Raw genomic sequence first — 20,527 nt, 5'->3', positions numbered from 1 at the left:
AGAAAATCTCGTGAGCTCCGTTAGCGAAAGAAAACAAAAGACCACTTCAAGGTACTGTAATGAACTCATTGTTTATTTATATTGGTGTTAAACCTACTGTATTCCAACTTCTCTATGGTTTATAAACTATTTTACTAGCCATAGATTCATCAAAATAAGCAAACAACACACGAAAAACAGAATCTGTCAAAAACAGAACAGTCTGTAGTAATCTGTAACTAACGCAAACTTCTGGAACTCCAAAAAATCAGCCAAAATAGGAAGACCTAGAGAATTTGTTTATTGATCAGCAGCAATTGGAATCAGTATTTTATCACGTTCTGGTGATTTTTAACAATTTGTTTCGTGAACAGAAAGTTTCTGGAAATTACAGCAAGATCAAATAACTATCATCCAAGAAGATCCTATAGGTTTAACTTGGCACAAACACTAATTAAAACATAAAAACACATCTAAACAGAGGCTAGAACAAATATTTATTCAACGACAGAAAGGAAATATATTGGGTTGTCTCCCAACAAGCGCTTTTCTTTAAAGCCTTTTAGCTAGGCATTGATAATTTTAATGATGCTCGCAAGAAAGACAAGAATTGAAGCACAAAGAGAGCATCATGAAACACGTGACAAACACATCTAAGTCTAACATACTTCCTATGCATAGGCATCTTATATGCAAACAAATTATCATAGCAAGCAAAAACTAGCATATGCAAGGAAGCGGAAAGAAACAATAGCAATCTCAACATAACGAGAGGTAATTTATTATCATGAAATTTTTTACGACCATATTTTCCTCTCTCATAATAATTACATGTGGGGTCATAAGCAAATTCAATAAAATAGCTATCACATAAAATATTTTCAACACGATCCACATGCATGCAAAGTTGACACTCTTCCGATATCGTGGGATTAACATTAACTAAAGTCATGACCTCTCCAAACCCACTTTTATCAAAAAATTCATAAGATTGAATATTCTCCAAATATGTGGGATCTAAAGTTGACACTCTTCCAAACCCACTTTCAATATTATTGCAAACAATATTATCAATCTCATATTCATCATGGGGATTAGATAAATTTTCAAGATCATAAGAAGAATCACCCCAATCATGATCATTGCAACAAGTAGTAGACATAGCAAAACTACCAGCCCCAAGCTTAGGGTTTTGCATATTATTAGCACAATTGACATCAAGAGAATTTAAAATAAAATTATTGCAATCATGCTTTTTATTCAAGGAGCTATCGTGAATCTCTTCATAAATTTCTTCATCACAATTTTCAGATTCACAAATTTCAAGCAAAACTTCATAAAGATAATCTAGTGCACAAAACTCACTAGCAATTGGTTCATCATAATTGGATCTCTTAAAAAGATTAGCAAGCGGATGAGGATCCATAGATCTTAGCTTCTCTGTTTAGGAATAAATACTCAACTATTTCAACCAAGCGAGCAAAGAGCCAAGAAAGACATCAAGGCAAACGAAAAGACGAACGGAAAAAGGGCGAATAAAACGGCAAGGGTGAAGTGGGGGAGAGGAAAACGAGAGGCAAATGGAAAATAATGTAATGCGGGAGATAAGGGTTTGTGATGGGTACTTGGTATGTTGACTTTTGCGTAGACCTCCCCGGCAACGGCGCCAGAAATCCTTCTTGCTACCTGAGCACTGCGTTGGTTTTCCCTTGAAGAGGAAAGGGTGATGCAGCAAAGTAGCGTAAGTATTTCCCTCAGTTTTTGAGAACCAAGGTATCAATCCAGTAGGAGGCTATGCGCGAGTCCCTCGCACCTACACAAAACAAATAAATCATCGCAACCAACGCGATAAGGTGTTGTCAATCCCTACACGGTCACTTACGAGAGTGAGATCTGATAGATATGATAGGATAATATTTTTGGTATTTTTGTGATAAAGATGCAAAGTAAAATAAAAGCAAACTAAAAAGCAAAGGAAATAACTAAGTATTGGAAGATTAATATGATGAAGATAGACCCGGGGGCCATAGGTTTCACTAGTGGCTTCTCTCGAGAGCATAAGTATTTTACGGTGGGTGAACAAATTACTGTTGAGCAATTGACAGAATTGAGCATAGTTATGAGAATATCTAGGTATGATCATGTATATAGGCATCACGTCCGAGACAAGTAGACCGACTCCTGCCTGCATCTACTACTATTACTCCAATCATCGACCGCTATCAGCATGCATCTAGAGTATTAAGTTCATAAAATAGAGTAACGCCTTAAGCAAGATGACATGATGTAGAGGGATAAATTCATGCAATGTGATAAAAACCCCATCTTGTTATCCTCGATGGCAACAATACAATACAATACAATACGTGCCCTGCCCCTACTGTCACTGGGAAAGGACACCGCAAGATTGAACCCAAAGCTAAGCACTTCTCCCATTGCAAGAAAGATCAATCTAGTAGGCCAAACCAAACTGATAATTTGAAGGGACTTGCAAAGATGCACCGCTAGGTGACAGACCGATTGCAGAAGCAGATGGAGACGTTATGAACGTGTGGCAAGCTCGATATGATGACTACTTGATAGTTTAGTGCACCATGCTTTACGGCTTAGAATCGGGGCTTCAAAGACGTTTTGAACGCCATGGAGCATATGAGATGTTCCAAGAGTTGAAATTATTATTTCAGACTCATGCCCGTGTCAAGAGGTATGAGACCTCCGACAAGTACTTTGCCTACAAGATGGAGGAGAATAGCTCAACCAGTGAGCATGTGCTCAGAATGTCTGAGTACTACAATCGCTTGAATCAAGTGGGAGTTAATCTTCCAGATAAGATAGTGATTGACAAAATTCTCTAGTCACTATCACCAAGTTACTGGAACTTCGTGATGAACTATAATATGCAAGGGATGACGAAAAGGATTCCCCGAGCTCTTCGTGATGCTAAAATCGGCGAAGGTAGAAATCAAGAAAAGCATCAAGTGTTGATGGTTGACAAGACCACTAGTTTCAAGTAAAAGGGCAAGGGAAAGAAAGGGAACTTCAAGAAGAATGGCAAGCAAGTTGCTACTCCCATGAAGAAGCCCAAAGTTAGACCCAAGCCTGAAACTGAGTGCTTCTACTGCAAAGGTAATGGTTAGTGGAAGCGGAACTGCCCCAAATACTTGGTGGATAAGTAGGATGGCAAAGTGAACAAAAGTATATATGATATACATGTTATTGATGTGTACTTACTAGTGTTAATAGTAGCCCCTGGGTATCTGATACTGGTTCAGTTGCTATGATTAGTAACTTGAAACAGGAGTTACAAAATGAACAGAGACTAGTTGAGGGCGAGGTGACGATGTGTGTTGGAAGTAATTCCAAGGTTGATAAGATCACCATCGCACACTCCCTTTACCTTCGGGATTAGTGTTGAACCTAAAATAAATGTTATTTGGTGTTTGCGTTGAGCATAATATGATTGGATCATGTTTATTGCAATACCGTTATCCATTTAAGTCAAAGAATAATTGTTATTCTGTTTACATGAATAAAACCTTCTATGGTCTTACACCCAAGGTGAATGGTTTATTGAATCTCGATCGTAGTGATACACATATTCATAATATTGATACCAAAAGATGCAAAGTTGATAATGATAGTGCAACATATTTGCGGCACTGCTGTTTAGGTCATATTGGTGTAAAGCGCATGAAGAAACTCCATGCTGATGGGCTTTTGGAATCACCTCATTATGAATCACTTGATGCTTGCGAACCATGCCTCATGGGCAAGACGACTGACTTGTTGGAACTAATACATACCAATGTATGCGGTCCGATGAGTGTTGAGGCTCGCGGCGGGTATCATTGTTTTCTGACCTTCACAGATGATTTGAGCAGATATGGATATATCTACTTGATGAAACATAAGTCTGAAACATTTGGAAGGTTCAAAGAATTTTAGAGTGAAGTGGAAAATCATCGTAACAAGAAAATAAAGTTTCTACGATCTGATCGCGGAGACAAATATTTGAGTTATGAATTTGGTCTTCATTTGAAACAATGTGGAATAGTTTCGCAACTCACGCCACCTGGAACACCACAGCGTAATGGTGTGTCCAAACGTCATAACCGTACTTTATTAGATATGGTGCGATCTATGATGTCTCTTACCGAATTACCACTATCGTTTTGGGGTTATGCATTAGAGAAAGCTGCATTCACGTTAAATAGGGCACCATCTAAATCCGTTGAGACGACGCCATATGAACTATGGTTTGGCAAGAAACCAAAGTTGTCGTTTCTTAAAGTTTGGGGCTGCGATGCTTATGTGAAAAAGCTTCAACCTGATAAGCTTGAACCCAAATCAGAGAAATGTGTCTTCATAGGATACCCAAAGGAGACTGTTGGGTACACCTAATATCACAGATCCGAAGCAAGATATTCGTTGCTAAGAATGGATCCTTTCTAGAGAAGGAGTTTCTCTCGAAAGAAGTGAGTGGGAGGAAAGTAGAACATGATGAGGTAATTGTACCATCTCCTGAATTGGAAAGTAGTTCATCACAGAAATCAGTTCCAGTGATTCCTACACCAATTAGTGAGGAAGCTAATGGTAGTGATCATGAAACTTTAGATCAAGTTACTACCAAACCTCGTAGGTCAACCAGAGTAAGATACACACCAGAGTGGTACGGTAATCCTGTTCTGGAGGTCATGTTACTTGACCATGACGAACCTACGAACTATGAGGAAGTGATGATGAGCCCAGATTCTGTGAAATGGCTTGGAGCCATGAAATCTGAGATGAGATCCATGTATGAGAACAAAGTATGGACTTTGGTTGACTTGCTCGATGATCGGCAAGCCATTGAGAATAAATGGATCTTCAAGAGGAAGACGGACACTCATAGTAGTGTTACTATCTACAAAGCTCGAATTGTCGCAAAAGGTTTTCGACAAGTTCAAGGTGTTGACTGCGATGAGATTTTCTCACTCGTAGCGATGCTTAAGTCTGTCCGAATCATGTTAGCAATTGCCACATTTAATGAAATCTGGAAAATGGATGTCAAACTGCATTCCTTAATGGATTTCTTAAAGAAGAGTTGTATATGATACAACAAGAAGGTTTTGTCAATCCTAAAGGTACTAACAAAGTGTGCAAACTCCAGCGATCCATCTATGGACTAGTGCAAGCATCTCGGAGTTGGAATATACACTTTGATGAGTTGATCAAAGCGTATAGTTTTATACAGACTTGCGGTGAAGCCTGTATCTATAAGAAAGTGAGTGGGAGCACTACAGCTTTTCTGATAAGTATATGTGAAAGACATATTGTTGATCAGAAAGGAGTGTTTGAAAGGAGTTTTTCAAAGAAAGACCTCGGTGAAGCTGCTTACATATTGAGCATCAAGATCTATAGAGATAGATCAAAACACTTGATAAGTGTTTTCAATGAGTACATACCTTGACAAGATTTTGAAGTAGTTCAAAATGGAATAGTCAAAGAAGGAGTTCTTGCCTGTATTGCAAGGTGTGAAATTGAGTAAAGACTCAAAACCTGACCATGGCAGAAAATAGAAAGAAGAGTCATTCCCTATGCCTCAGTCATAGGTTCTATAAAGTATGCTATGTTGTGTACCAGACCTATTGTGTACCTCGCCATGGAGTAGATCACTGGACAGTGGTCAAAATTATCCTTAGTGAAATAAGGATATGTTTCTCGGTTATGGAAGTGACAAAAAGGTTCGTCATAAAGGGTTACGTCGATACAAGCTTTGACACTGATCCAGATGACTCTAAGTCTCAATCTGGATACATATTGAAAGTGGGAGCAATTAGCTAGAGTAGCGCTGTGCAGAGCATTGTATACATAGAAATTTACAAAAAATACATACGGATCTGAATGTGGCAGACCCGTTGACTATACTTCTCTCACAAGCAAAACATGATCACACATAAGTACTCTTTGGGTGTTAATCACATAGCGATGTGAACTAGATTATTGACTCTAGTAAACCCTTTGGGTGTTGGTCACATGGCGATGTGAACTATGGGTGTTAATCACATGGTGATGTGAACTATTGGTGTTAATCACATGGTGATGTGATCTAGATTATTGACTCTAGTGCAAGTGGGAGACTGAAGGAAATATGCCCTAGAGGCAGTAATAAAGTTGTTATTTATATTTCCTTATATCATGATAAATGTTTATTATTCATGCTAGAATTGTATTAACCGGAAACTTAGTACATGTGTGAATACATAGACAAACAGAGTGTCCCTAGTATGCCTCTACTTGACTAGCTCGTTAATCAAAGATGGTTAAGTTTCCTAGCCATAGACATGTGTTGTCATTTGATGAACGGGATCACATCATTAGAGAATGATGTGATGGACAAGATCCATTCGTTAGCTTAGCATTATGATCGTTACAGTTTCATTGCTACTGCTTTCTTCATGACTTATACATGTTCCTCAGACTGTGAGATTATGCAACTCCCGAATACCGGAGGAACACTTTGTGTGCTATCAAACGTCACAACGTAACTGGGTGATTATAAAGATGCTCTACAGGTGTCTCCTAAGGTGTTTGTTGGGTTGGCATAGATCAAGATTAGGATTTCTCACTCCGTGTATCGGAGAGGTATCTCTGGGCCCTCTCGGTAATGCACATCACTATAAGCCTTGCAAGCAATGTGACTAATGAGTTAGTTGCGGGATGATGTATTACGGAACGAGTAAAGAGACTTGCCGGTAATGAGATTGAACTAGGTATGATGATACCGACGATCGAATCTCAGGCAAGTAACATACCGATGATAAAGGGAACAACGTATGTTGTTACGCGGTTTGACCGATAAAGATCTTCGTAGAATATGTAGGAGCCAATATGAGCATCCAGGTTTATTGACCGGAGATGTGTCTCGGTCATGTCTACATAGTTCTCGAACCCGTAGGGTCCGCATGCTTAACATTCGATGACGATTTGTATTATGAGTTATGTGATTTGATGACCGAAGTTTGTTCGGAGTCCCGGATGAGATCACAGACATGACGAGGAGTCTCCAAATAGTCGAGAGGTAAAGATTCATATATTGGAAGGCTATATTCGGACATCGGAATGGTTCCAAGTGATTCATGTATTTTTCGGAGTACCGGGGAGTTACGGGAATTCACCGGGAGAAGTAATGGGCCTTATTGGGCTTTAGTGGAGAGAGGGGAGAAGGGCCAAGAGGTGGTGCGCGCCTCCCCCCTGCCCAAACTGAATTGGACAAGGGGTGGGGGTGCGGCCCCCCTTTCCTTCTCCCTCTCCCTCTCTTTCCTTCTCTCCTACTCCGAATAGGAAAGGGAATCCTACTAGGACTTGGGAGTCCTAGTAGGACTCCCTATGCTTGGCGCGCCCCCTAGGCCGACCGCCTCCTCCCTCCCTCCTTTATATACGGGGGAGGGGAGCACCCCAAAGACACACAAGATTTGTCTTAGCCGTGTGCGGTCCCCCCTTCGACAGTTACACACCTCGGTCATATCGTCGTAGTGCTTAGGCGAAGCCCTGCGCCGGTAACTTCATCATCACTGTTGTCACGCTGTCGTGCTGACGGAACTCTCCCTCGGCCTCAACTGGATCAAGAGTACGAGGGACGTCATCGAGTTGAACGTGTGCTGAACACGGAGGTGCCGTACGTTCGGTGCTAGGATCGGTCGGATCGTGAAGACGTACGACTACATCAACCGCGTTGATAAAATGCTTCCGCTTTCGGTCTACAAGGGTACGTGGACACACTCTCCCCGCTCGTTGCTATGCTTCTCCTAGATAGATCCTGCGTGATCGTAGGAATTTTTTTGAAATTACTGCGTTCCACAACAAGGGGTTTCCTGATGCCTTTGCCACAGATAGTTGTTTAAGCTAAGTTGATTTTTTGTTGCACATACGACGTTCAGGCTCGGATCCTCCTTGAGTTCATCCATTAGGACGGGTTCGACAGAGTTCCGTTGTTTATTCCACTTGTATCCTTGCTATGACAAGGTTAGGGTTTCTCACCCCCTGTTTGCGATGACGACAAAAGTTGTCGGGTGCCTCCGACTGATTCAAGGATTTTACAGAAACGACTGCTGCTCCACGGCGCTACTCCCCTTAGCGACACGTGCATGAAGACTTTTTCGCAATCATCGACAAGGTCAGGCTGGATCGCATAGGAAAGAGGCGACAGCAGCACATTGGCGATTCACTATGGTGGCGGTTGCGGCCATTTCGTATTATAGGGACCTCGATGCATTTTTTATTATGTTGGGGGTGCTTTGTAGTTCTGGGCACTTTTATAATAAATCCGGGCCCTCCTTCTTCAGAACAAATATAATCATCCAATCCAGGTAGTGATCCCGCCAGACTCCTATTCCGCATCCATCGCCGACCATCTGAGGCGAGGTATTCATTGCCAAGCGTAGGCGCACATTAGCGGCGTGCAGAACACAGGCAGTAACATCGGGGACCTTCTATTTGCTGCTCTATGTAGCAAACAGTCGGCCGACTGGACCGGCCCTCTAGTGCCGCGAGCTGACTACTGTAGCCAGCAATTGTTTTTCAACTTTTTTCATTTGGTGTTTTAAAAACTACAAAAGGAAAAGGACATTTTAGAAAATATGAACATATTTTGAAAAAATGAAGATTTTCTATTAAATCATTTTTTTCAAAATTGCAAACATTTTTGAAAACGCAGGTTTTTTGGAAAACAAATTAACATTTGTTTAACACCAACATTCTTTCAAATTTCCATAGATTTATTCAAATTAGGAACATTTTTTAAAAACAAATTCATTTTTCAAATTGTGAATATTATTTGAATGTACTAACATTTTTTTTGTAAAACCACATTTATTTTTAAAATTATGTTTCTAAGACAAAATTAAAAATAAATTGAAGAAGTAAAAATTATATAAACCAGAAAAACCCGAAAACAACAAAACATGTCCAGAACCTTCCGGAATGTTGAAAAAACATGTCCAGATCCTCGCTGCTAAATTGGCTGGCCTGTTTCGGTTGCTTGCTCGTCAGTTTTGTGCGTTGGGCCGACATTTTTCACGAAGAACAGCGAGGCCAATCAATACGCTAGCAGTGGGACGCAAATAGCAGCGACTTCGCTGAAGCGAGCCTCCAGCCGGGCTAACCTTTTTTGCCTGTTTGTTTTTCAGTTTAGCTGTTTTGTGTGTGTGCATGTGTTTGGTACTTTATTTCGCCTGCTTTTTCTTTTTTCTTTCTTTTTTAAATTTGGTTTTCTTCTGGGTTTTCTCTTTTTTTTCCTTTTGAAAACTGTTCTAGTTTTTCAAACTTTTGCAATATACCGTGAGTATTTTTCTTCTAATAAACGTTGGATATTTTTCAATACACCATTGAATTTTTTGTATATACATTCAATATTTTTTAATATATGATGAACCTTTTGTAATTATATGATGAACATTTTGTTATACAAACTGAACATTTCATAATAGTAGTAGATAACCCGAACGATGACACGGAACAGTTCTAAAAAATGGTATGCTGAAATCATATATAATAGGTTAATCTCATGATTAATTGTGAAAAATAATTATTGACGTGGAAGCGTTGCATGCTTAGGACAAAGAGTTAGTGGATTGCAGATATTTAAAAATAAATGATACGATGAACCTATTTTCAATATGAGGTGAACAATTTTCTAATATACACTGAACTTTTCTAAAACACATACTGAACAATTTTTGAAAAAATGTTCAGATACTTCATAATTTGTTTACATTTTCATAAAATGTTAATATTTTCCAAAAACATGTTCAGAAATTTCAAAAATTGTCTGCATTTTTGAAGAATATTCATATTTTAAGGAAATGTTAGAAGAAACCTGTCAAAAAAAGGTTGCTACAGTATACCATGCGCTACAATGTCAGAGCCATGTAGTGTGTCGGCCGCTACAGTGCTCCGCCAGATGGACCGGCTCTGTCGGATTGCACCAGTGCGAAGGTGCGTCTGTTTGCCGCTCACTAGCGTCCTATAGGACATCTCGAGCGGCGAATAGGAAATACCGTCGATCGACGGGATACGGGTGCTAGGGCGGGGAAATTTGGTTCGATCATGCGCGTGCAGCCATCCCGGTCGGTCTTTTCACCTAATACATGGTATCTCTTTGATGACCATGCTGAAGATATGTGATTCGACGACCATCACTTCTTGGGGATCATCCCAACCCAAGTACGTTCATCGATCAAGACTTCCCATCTTTTTGGATGGGCTACTCAAGGCGTTTCTAAAAAGTGTTATTGGTAATGTTCGTGCGTGTGAAAGAGTGATAACATTATTGTTTCAGTCCAATTGCAGCCTCTTTAACGAAGTTTTGGGAGTATTTTTTTAGCACATATTGATACCATGAAGAAGGTGTTAGCAAGAGATTTCATCGTAATTCTCAGTCATAGGAGTTACTTTATTTTTTTATCCTAGACCCATATCAGCGTGCCTCTAATTGTTACTAGTATGAACAAAATTTCATGTGTTTCTGAAAAAAACCGCTCAACCCCATGGTAGGTTCGCCATGAATGCAGAAGTGTCGGTGCGTAGTAAACACAGAAGAAAGCTATAGCTACTATTCCGTCTGTCCCATAATATAAAATCGTTTTTCAAACTGTGCTAGCTTGAAAAACGATCTTATATTATTGAACGGAGGGAGTAGCACCCACTGGTACCGACGTAGAATGATCAATCATCAATTCATCATAACCACTGCTCAACAACGTACACGACAATTCTTTTACTAATTGCTAAGGAATATATACACATAAGAATTAACGTTGATCATTCTGCTTTCTCACGCGTAAGAGCTGCTTCACGCCTTCACCATCTTACATATTCCATCAATCGCAGGAATTACATACTCTGCCTCCACGTGGATGAGTGCAAGGAGCCCAAGAGACGTCCCGACCGTGGATTTGAACCAATGATTCTCTAGAAAATATCCAATTGAGGTGCAAATGAAAACCAAGCGACTTAGATAGTACTAGAATTCATTAGTAAGATCACAAGAAAATAGTAGTCCTTAAAACTCAGGGCATAATTAATTTATTAATTACGTACTATGGTGCAGGATGAGAGGATCGCGCAAGCAGGTGGATCAGCTTCTTGTTCTCCATCTCCAACGTATATGTGGGCGGGCACGTATATGTGGGCTGCCAGTAGCACTGCCCAATCCAATTCGGTGAGCAACTCAGAGTCACGAACGTACACGTCATGAACGTCACGACGGGTACGCGGAGGTACGGTTATTTATTTATCCTTCGAAAACAACCAAAAGTATACACCTTATTTTTTAGGAAACGTTTTACGCCGGGGCACCGGCCGAAACGCTCGGCCGATCGCATGCCCCGGCCGAAACGCTCGGCCAATCGCGTCGCGTGCGTTCGATTCACGTGGATCTAGAGTCTCTCGCGCGTCCTTCTCCTAGTTTTTTTTCTTTTGCCTTATCTTCTTCTTCCTTCCACCACTCAGCCTGCCTCCACCTTCAATCCCCCTCTCCCCTCCGTGACTTCAGGCGCTGCCGCCGAGCGCAGCGGCTTCTCTGGCGAGGCCACCACCGGGCGATCCCTTATCTTCTTCTTCCTTCTACCACTCAACCTCCCTCCACCTTTCATCCCCCCCCCCCCCCCCCCCCTCGCGACCTCAGGCGCTACCGCCGAGCGCCGCGGCTTCTCCGGCAAGGCCACCACCGGCGGATCCCCATTAGGTTGCTGCACGAGAGACCTGCCGACGATGGTGTTGCGAATGCTACAACCACGTACCACAAACTACAATCAGCTTGCAAAGATGCTACAACGTGTGCACAACAGAGCTACAATCGGCAACGTGTGACGACAAATGCTACAACCGTTCAACAAAAAAGCTACAACCTCGTTCGTCAGAGCTGCAACCCGAGTTCGCCGGAGTTTGTAGCCACTATGATCCAGCGATATTTGCTACAACTGTGTCGATTTTTGCTACAACCGGTGTCTCATTTTGCGGCATTGCCATAGCCGGCGGCGGGAATTTTTGCTACAATGCTGTCACGCCGTGCTACAACCAGTACTTCAAATTGTTACAACCGGCACACGAGAATGCTACCACCGCTGACAAAAAGCTCCAACCAGAGATACATGGAAACTGAGACGGGGCGCCATGGAAGCTGCAATCGGCACCTGAGAAGGTACAACTGTTGATGGGAAAAGCTCCAACTGGCAAACGAAAATGCTTCAACCGGAGGTGACAGAAGCTATGGTCGGAGGACCAAAGCTGCAACCGGCTATGGCAAAGCTACATCCAACGTTTGCAGAAGCTTCCACCATGTACGATGATGACCATGGCGAGTTTTCGACTCGACAAGCCGGCGGGCCGCAACTAATGTTGCCGACGACCGTGACGGCGACAACTGAGGGACCCCGGTGAGCGTCGACCACCAGCTCTGCGACCGCGGGCGATGGCGTCGTGGCTATGGAGGGCGAGAGCTGCGGGGGGCGGGTTTTGCGGTGTCGAGGCTGTAGCAACGCATCCAACGGCGGCCGGGAGCGAGCGCTGGGCGGCCAGGGGCGAGAGCGTTGGGCGGCCAGGGGCGAGCGCGCGGCGGCCGGGGGCGCATCCAACGGCGGCCGGGAGCGAGCGCGCGGCGGCCGAGGGGCGAGCGCACGGCTAATCTGAAGTAGGGGGGAGGGGGAAGAAGATGATGACGTTGGAGAGGGGTGAACGAACGGCTCTAATCCTGCGCATCGGGTGGCTGGGGCTAGACCGGCCGAACTGTTCGGCCGGTGCACCGACGCCTAGCAGTTCCTTTATTTTTAGGGCTACCGAAATATACACCTGGCTTTCGTGTTCGTGTCGTCGACTCGGCGCATTGCTGCGGCAGGGCATGGTGTTTTTCTGTTCGAAGATGCACCGAAAAGAGCGAGCGAATGGGCGGGCCCAGTACTGCTCAGCCGCTCGCTCTCTTGCCCTTGTATGTTGTTTTTTCGCTTTTTTCTTTAGATTTTTTGTTTCTTCCCGGGGGTTTATTTTTTTTTTCACCGACTTTTTTTTCATTTTTCTACATTTCTCTTCCTTTTTCATTGCTTTTCTACGGTTTTCATTTGTGCCTTTTCTTTCTTTCTTTTTATGTGTTTTTCTTTATGGTTTTCATAGATTTTTCTCTGGTTTAGAAGCTTTTTGATTCTCATTTTTGTTTTCTATATATTTGTTTTTTGTAACCTTTTTCCTCTGCTTTATATGTACATTTTTCATGTGCTTGTGATACATTGTTTTTATACATGTTAAACATTTTGAAAATAGATAATTTCAAAATAATTGATGCCTACATTTCTCTGTACATCAAGAACATTATACACGCTTAACAATATTTCATACATGATAACCATTTTTAAATACAGTGATTAACATTTCTTTCAAATACATGTTTGATGTATACTTTTAATAAACATTATCCAATTTTTATATACATTGGAAACTTTTATTGTATACATTTATAACATTTTCAAATACATGATTAACATTTTATTATAATATGGAAAAGTTTTTAGATGCGCGAACATTTTTAAAATTGTACAAATATTGTGTTGTACGCTATCAAAATTTTTTCAACTATTTTCTTTTATGGTATCAACATTTTTTGCAGATATTTTCAAACAATTATTTTCTACTCGTATTAGGTTAATATATTTTTTCAAATATTTTATAATGTTAGTATCATATTTTTTATATTCTATCAAGTGAAATAGTAGGACGACTTGGTAAAGGCAGCCGTCCAATTGGGCTGGCCCAACGCTGACAATTGCCTTCAGCATTTTTCCCCCGCTTTTCTCACCTGTTCGCATTTGTTTTTTTATACTTTTCTTATGTTTCGAAATATTCCGAGTATGTCTATTATAAAGACCACTTCATATAGAAAAGTTGAAAAATGTTAATCATGCATTAAAAATGTTAAGTGTTATAGGAAGAAAATGTTTCTAATGTAAACAACAAATGTACAAAGCGTATAAAAAAGAGTAAATCGAAAAAAAATAGAATATGTATGGAAAAAACAGAATGCGTATGGACAATGTTAAACATATACATATAAAAAATGTTCCTGACATGTCAGAAAAATGTAGAATGTGTATGAAAAAAGTAGACATAAAAAATGTATTATGTTTTAGGAAAGGTTAATCATTAATTTCGAAGGTGTTAAACATGCATATATAAAATATTCCTGGTCTATAAAATTTCTGTACAATGTTTATGATAAGACTAGTAATAAAAATTATGCGTTAAAAAATTAATCAAGAATTTTTTAAATGATAAATTTTTATATAAAAATGTTTCTAGTATATACAAAAATGGACACTATGTATGAAAATGTAGACATCAAAAAATATAAGTTGTGGAAAATGTTAATTTAGCATTTGGGAAAATATTAAATGTGTATATAATTTTTTCCTGATGTATTCAAAAATTATACAGAGAGAACAAAGAAAATCTTTAAAAACCAAAAAGGAAACAGAAAAGAAAAGCAAAAAACCAAGTAAAAACTGAAAAAGAAAAACAAAGAAAAAACTAGAAGTTGTGAAAGAAACAAAAAAATGATGAAAAACTGAAAACAAAAGAAAACAGATGAATAAATAAAATAAGCGAAAAAGGAACAAAAAGAGAAGTAAAAGGCGGACAAAACCATACGTAAGCGAGCTACATCGCTAACGGGCTGGCCCATATACGCGAGCACTTCACGCGAGGCGAATGTTAGTCTCGCTATAAGCGAGATATATCACGGGGCAAGGGAGCCTTCCGCCTTGCTTTGAACGAGGTATGGGCACACCCTTTTTTTTAAAACTTTATGGGCACACCCTTTTAGCCATGCTTGTTTCCTATATAGTGTTTTGTCCTTGGCGGCTCCGGGTGCACATATGTCATGACAACATCGAAGTGGTCTGCGCTTGCTCCATGGTGAAGCCGACATGGACCAGCGCGGGCAGGGGCATCAGCTCGTAGTCGGACACTTCCTCCGTCGTCGGGTTGCCGTCTCTCACCCCCGAAGAGATCGCCGACAAGCCGACCTATATCCAATACGCACAACGGTCCTCCTAGTGGGCCGCAAGGTTGGCCACCTCATGCTTCTACTCCGCCAGGAGGATCTCCCACCTCGCCCTAGAGCTCGTGTTAATGGCGGAGGTCATGCACGGAGGAGGATCAAAGGTTGTCGTGGTGCAGTGCGGATCGTGTCGGGCGAGGCCGCATTCAAATAGCGGGTGCTGATCAGGCTAAGCAGCGGGTTGTGTCAATGCAGGCACTGGAGTAAGTTTCTCATCCGCCGCACTTGTTTAATGTTGGCAAGCGGACAGACGGGAGCCTGTTTGAATGCAGTAGATAGCCCTCCCATCCTATCTAGTCACTCCGCTCAGGTAGGAGTTGGTTTCTCGGTCGCTGCGCCTGTTTAATGTCGGTAGATGGACGGACGGGAGCCAGTTTGAATGCGGTAGATAGGCATCGCCTGTCCTATTAAGTGGTGTTGCTCCGACATTGAACAGACACGGAGACCGAGAAGCGGCACACCTCTTCAATGCCGGCTCCCATGAGAGGTCGCGTCCGCCCTGTGTCGGCATGAATGCAGGCTGGGAGTAGAGGGCGCGTGTGCCGGAGATGTTTTTGGATGGTACCGGGGTATCGGACGCTTACATGGGTCCGGACACCCACAAAGCTGCCCTAGTTTGCAACCGGTTTGCGGGAATTCGGACAATTGAACTGGTGCACAGTCAGATGGGGTACTGTGTTGGATAATAAATTACCTCCAGACAGCTACATCCGGACGGACGATATTGGAGATACCCTAAGATCCCAAACGTTGACAAAATCTAAGAACAGAAAAAAAAAACAAGACCACCTTTTTTTTAGGATCTACAAGACCCCGTTGAAAAGTTTTGTTTTGGAAGACAAAAACCTACTCGACTCCGTAACATCACCACGCGCGCGGCCGCAACTTCTGTTAACCTCCTCTCGTCTCCCCCTTCCACGATGAGGCTGCGTCCTCTGCCGTCGAGGAGGCGACGTTGGCGTGGTCCTCCGGCTATGGGGGTACGGACCAAGCGTGGTCCTATTCCTCCGGAGGGGACGATCACCAGTATAGGTGAGCCGTCTGCTCGCCGCCAATCTCATCCTCCCTCTCTGAATCCGCCCATGGCAGCAGGGAAAACTTGATCTTGAGTTCTTGACTGGCAGGGATCCTTATTTGTAGTGGCATATGTACGCCGCAGGGCAAACATATAGTGATATAGATCGATTCATACCTGATCCCACACGTCTCAACCCCACAGGGTGTCGGCGAGTTAGGGTTCGGGCATTTGGTTAGATTTTAGATGGTACCTGAATTGGCGATTGGTCTTGGTGGCTTGGTGCGGTCTTTTCTTGTTTTGCACAAGCTTACTGAGCTTGTCATGCAGCTTACAAATTGGGGAACCACGGGCTGATTCTGCTGCTGTTGGAGACACCCTCGGGCTTTGCAATTCTATCTTTCGATGGGGTCCAGCTCTATCTACCAGGCGCCAAGGAGGTACCTGTCTTACTGTTGTGCTTGCTTTCTCTTGTTGTTTATGTCATCGGCTAATTAATTTTCCTTTTCCCTCTTCATCATATTATTCAGAATATCTGGTCGAACTTCGGAGCAGAATATATGGCGCGATATGTTAGTGCCCCACCCTTTCCATTCCCTCTCTTAATTACTTCTTTGTGTCGCTTGTTTGTCTCCAAATTAATCTGAGTAACTAGTGGTCTTGCATCGTTCGTGATTATCACAATATGTTCAAGTGTATCATGTTGCCTTAGCACATGAACATATTCTGAATTAGACGTTTATGCTTGTTCTGAATTAGTTGTTTGTGGTTAACCCCCGTTGAAGAAACATCACATGATATTGTTTATTTGTTTCTTTTGGCCCCTTGACAAGGTCATCCTTTTTTTTTTCTTTGTCAGATTGTTTGGCTCAAACAATTCAAGAAGTTCAAGGACAAGTCCAGCGCCATTAGATCTGACACTAGTGTTTGCAGAAGGCTGTCTAAGTTCATCAAGAGGTGGCGCCGTCCTGGGCAGATGTTAGTTGTTGGGAAACCTGAGTATAAAACAATCATAGAAGCGAGCATGGTTAGTATACTCCTTGTTTGTTTTATGGTTGTGAATAAATTTGATCACTGTTTGTCCCGATTTCTTTTCAGGGCATACCTTGCATTTTCGATGAAACTGTGATGGAGGTGATGTGGGGCGTGAAGCATATCATGCATAGTCTAGTGCCTATGGAAAAATCAGAGCTGACTAAGGAGGAACGCCTCCCCATGAGTCAAGGACTAATAATGTTCCTGAATCGTAAAGGCTTCGATGTCAAACCAGAGATGGTGAGTTTGCCAGTTTCCCAGTGAGTGCCCTTCCTGTTCTTCAGTGATGCTTTCTTTGTCATTTTGCTTCCCGATAATTTGTGCCTTTGCATTTTTATAGAATATATTTTGCCTTCGTATTTCTCATCGGTGACGAAGCAATGCTCTTTGTGTCCAGGTCAATGAATGTATTGTTCTGTCAGCATGTGCCTTGTATGATTGCGATGAAATCAAGAAGAAACATGATGCGTCCTTGAGGCGTGCCGGTGAGCAACTTAAGGATGTGTCTGGCATCAACACCCAGGGCTGGAGCTTACTGAAACTTTCAACAGCTCTGATGCTCATATGTTTCTCCGAAGAAGAAATTCTAGTTGGTGAACCGGAAGAGGTAAATCTTAATATCTGTAAATATTTTGTACCGAGGAACATTTGTTATTGGAAACTTGTTGTTCGTGTTGTAACACGGGGGGAGTGTCTTTCTTTCAGATTTTTACAGCTGAGGAGCTATCGAATTTCCAGGATGATGCACACGAATATGACGACAAGATCTCAAAGTACCCATGCCGAAGAATCTATGAAGAACTAGTGTGTGCCTTTGAAGCTAGAGCAGCGAATAGAATACTTTTGACCTCCTTGGTTAAGGAGGCAAGCGTGTGTTTCTCTCCGGTACCCGAAGCTTGCAAAGTACAGCCATCGCATATAGCTAAGAATAGCATCAATTCATTCGATAACCCGCCGAGAAAATTTGTAATGCCGGCTCCTGCTATTGAGCAAGTTTGTAGAACAAAGAAGACCGTGCAGCCCTCCAGATGGGTGCGGATGCTTTCCAACGTGAAGCTCTTGCCTCACATGCTCACGGTTTTCATGAAGCGGGGGCTCGGATCCTGCAGATTGCTGCAGGAGATCATGACGAAGGTACATCGCTGGAGGAAGATGAAGCTGTTGACATGCAGGAAGATTGAGAATGTTGGTGGTACAGCTTGCTAATACAGAGAAGAAGGTCAAGAAGTCCATCAGCTTCGAGATCCACGGCAGATCGAGTGAAGTTGGCGACCAACATGAATCCACCGGTGCAAGCATCGTCGATTCTATCGACCGACGCGAGGGTTCGCGATTGTTTTTCTATTTTCTTTTTGATTGAGGGTTAGCGATTGACTGGCTGTCTTTTTTTCTTTTAGAAACACCTGTAATTTTACTGATTTAGATACAAAAAATTAGAAAATATAATAAAAATTTAAGAATGAAAGTAAATTTCTACTCACAAAACAGATGATCACTAGACGATGACGAAAAAATAGAACTCTTGAAGATGCGAGATCCCGCATCCCTCAGTGCCAAGATGGCAGCCGGAGGCGAGGAGACCAATAATTCCCTAACGGCGACGGCTGCCCTAGACGAAACCCTCGCGTCACGAGGTTGAGAACTGTTCCTTGGAGTAGCTGCCCAATCGACTGGATCTCTGGTGTTGTTGCATGGAATGTAGACAAATGGGCCGGGAGAAAAGGCCTAAGTAACCATGAAATTCAATTTGACTCCGGGTGCATGTGCTCTTGTGCGAGAAAAGAATTTTGAAATGTCAAAAATATCCCAGCAAAAAATTTGTGGATTCAGTCACATCCAAATGCTACCTGCAAATATTAGGATAAAAGGTTAAACATTTTGGCCTATGCATAAAAACAAATTGAACACCAAATGTTACCATCAATTATGTCAACCCATTTTTTTTTTTACCGACGAAACACCAAAGCTCCATTTCGCATGAAAATTGTCAAGCATGCTTGCGACACTAATGCGTACAATCACAAAAAAAATATATTTTAAAAACATTTTACTGCTCCCTCCGATCCATATTACTTGTCTTATAGTTCTCTAGAAACATATGTATCTAACACTAAAATATGTCTAGTTACATCCTTGTCAAGACAAATCTAAGACAAATAATATGGATCGGAGGGAGTACTTTTTTTGAATTACTGTTCATGCGGGAGCAAACGCTCCCTGGAGCCAAAACGCCTCCCTCCCATGCAACCAGAGATCTCAGTTTTTCCTTTCAGAGTAGCGTAACTTTAGGACAGTGGTCAGGAAAAAAACTGCATGGGACACCTCACTGACAGCACATCTAACGGTCCACATTGGCCAGATCAAAGAAACAAACGGCCAAAAACTGCCAAGTCATGATAGGGCTGGGATTAGGTGCGGTTTTACTGTCCTAAAAATGATGTTTGCTACCATTTCTCCTATGAGAATAAATGCACATAGGAGAAGGCACTTATTGACACCACATACACTATATAATTACATATTTGTTAAAATAAGCTATGCATTCCGAGTAGGGCATTTTGGAGACCGAGCTCCATGGAGGCCTTAATTCTGAAAAATTCAAAATTTAGACTTTTTAGTTTCAAAAAATTCGAAAAAAGTATACAAGGATGCAATGTGTATGTGTGTAAAATTTTAGGATGAAAATACCTTGAACTGCGAGTTGCATAAAAAAATCATGGATTTTGAGGATGAGTATGCTAAAAAGCCCTCGATTTGTTTTTCTTTGTGTAGCTCACATTTGCAACGTATTTCAACCTGAAAATTTACACACATGTACAATATTTCACTAGGTCCATGCACATTTTTTCAGAATTTTTTTAAACTGGCAAGTTTGAATTTTTGATTTTTTTTTTCAAATTAAGGCCTCCATGGAGCTCGGTCTTAGTTTGGCATTTTCGATGCATTCCTCTTCTAGCTAGAAAGTTCTATTGGCATATTGTTAGAGTCTTCTAGCTAGAAAGTTCTTTTGGTATATTGGTTAGATTAAGTATATTTAGAGCCTCTATGATACTTCGGGATACTAAAACATATAATCACACTATGGTATATCTTAGGCATAAACTATTGTATATGGATTTAGTTTTGTTGTTGTTTTAGTCATACTTTGCTTAAATTTAGATGGTAATCATTGTAGTAAAACATATCAAACTAAAACGTAAAACAAAAAACATTCAATAAAGAGTTAATACTTATTCGTTATTGTATTTGTAAGTGTATATAATTATTTGAATTATATAAAACTTTGGGTGCTAGCTAGCATTATTAAAATAAGAATTTGTAATCCCGATTGTATCAATAGAATAAAATAGTTAAACAAGACTCGTATGCAGTTATGAATAAGTATAAAAGCTTACTATAAATTAAGTATTGAG

At 41.4% G+C, this 20,527-nt stretch overlaps 1 protein-coding gene across 1 annotated transcript; it reads left to right on the top strand.

Moving 5' to 3' along the window:
* The first annotated feature begins 15,914 nt into the window (after positions 1–15,914).
* LOC123075770 (uncharacterized) lies at positions 15,915–18,531 on the top strand. Its single transcript, XM_044498295.1, has 7 exons — positions 15,915–16,096; positions 16,410–16,519; positions 16,610–16,651; positions 16,939–17,106; positions 17,178–17,354; positions 17,512–17,721; positions 17,820–18,531. The coding sequence occupies exons 1-7, from the start codon at positions 15,985–15,987 to the stop codon at positions 18,318–18,320; spliced, it is 1,320 nt and encodes a 439-aa protein (XP_044354230.1). The 5' UTR covers positions 15,915–15,984; the 3' UTR covers positions 18,321–18,531.
* The last annotated feature ends 1,996 nt before the right edge of the window (positions 18,532–20,527 follow it).

The sequence above is a fragment of the Triticum aestivum genome, chromosome 3D (genome assembly GCF_018294505.1).
Source record: "Triticum aestivum cultivar Chinese Spring chromosome 3D, IWGSC CS RefSeq v2.1, whole genome shotgun sequence".
In the NCBI taxonomy this organism is placed as follows: domain Eukaryota; kingdom Viridiplantae; phylum Streptophyta; class Magnoliopsida; order Poales; family Poaceae; genus Triticum; species Triticum aestivum.
This window is presented reverse-complemented; position numbering and strand designations above follow the sequence as displayed.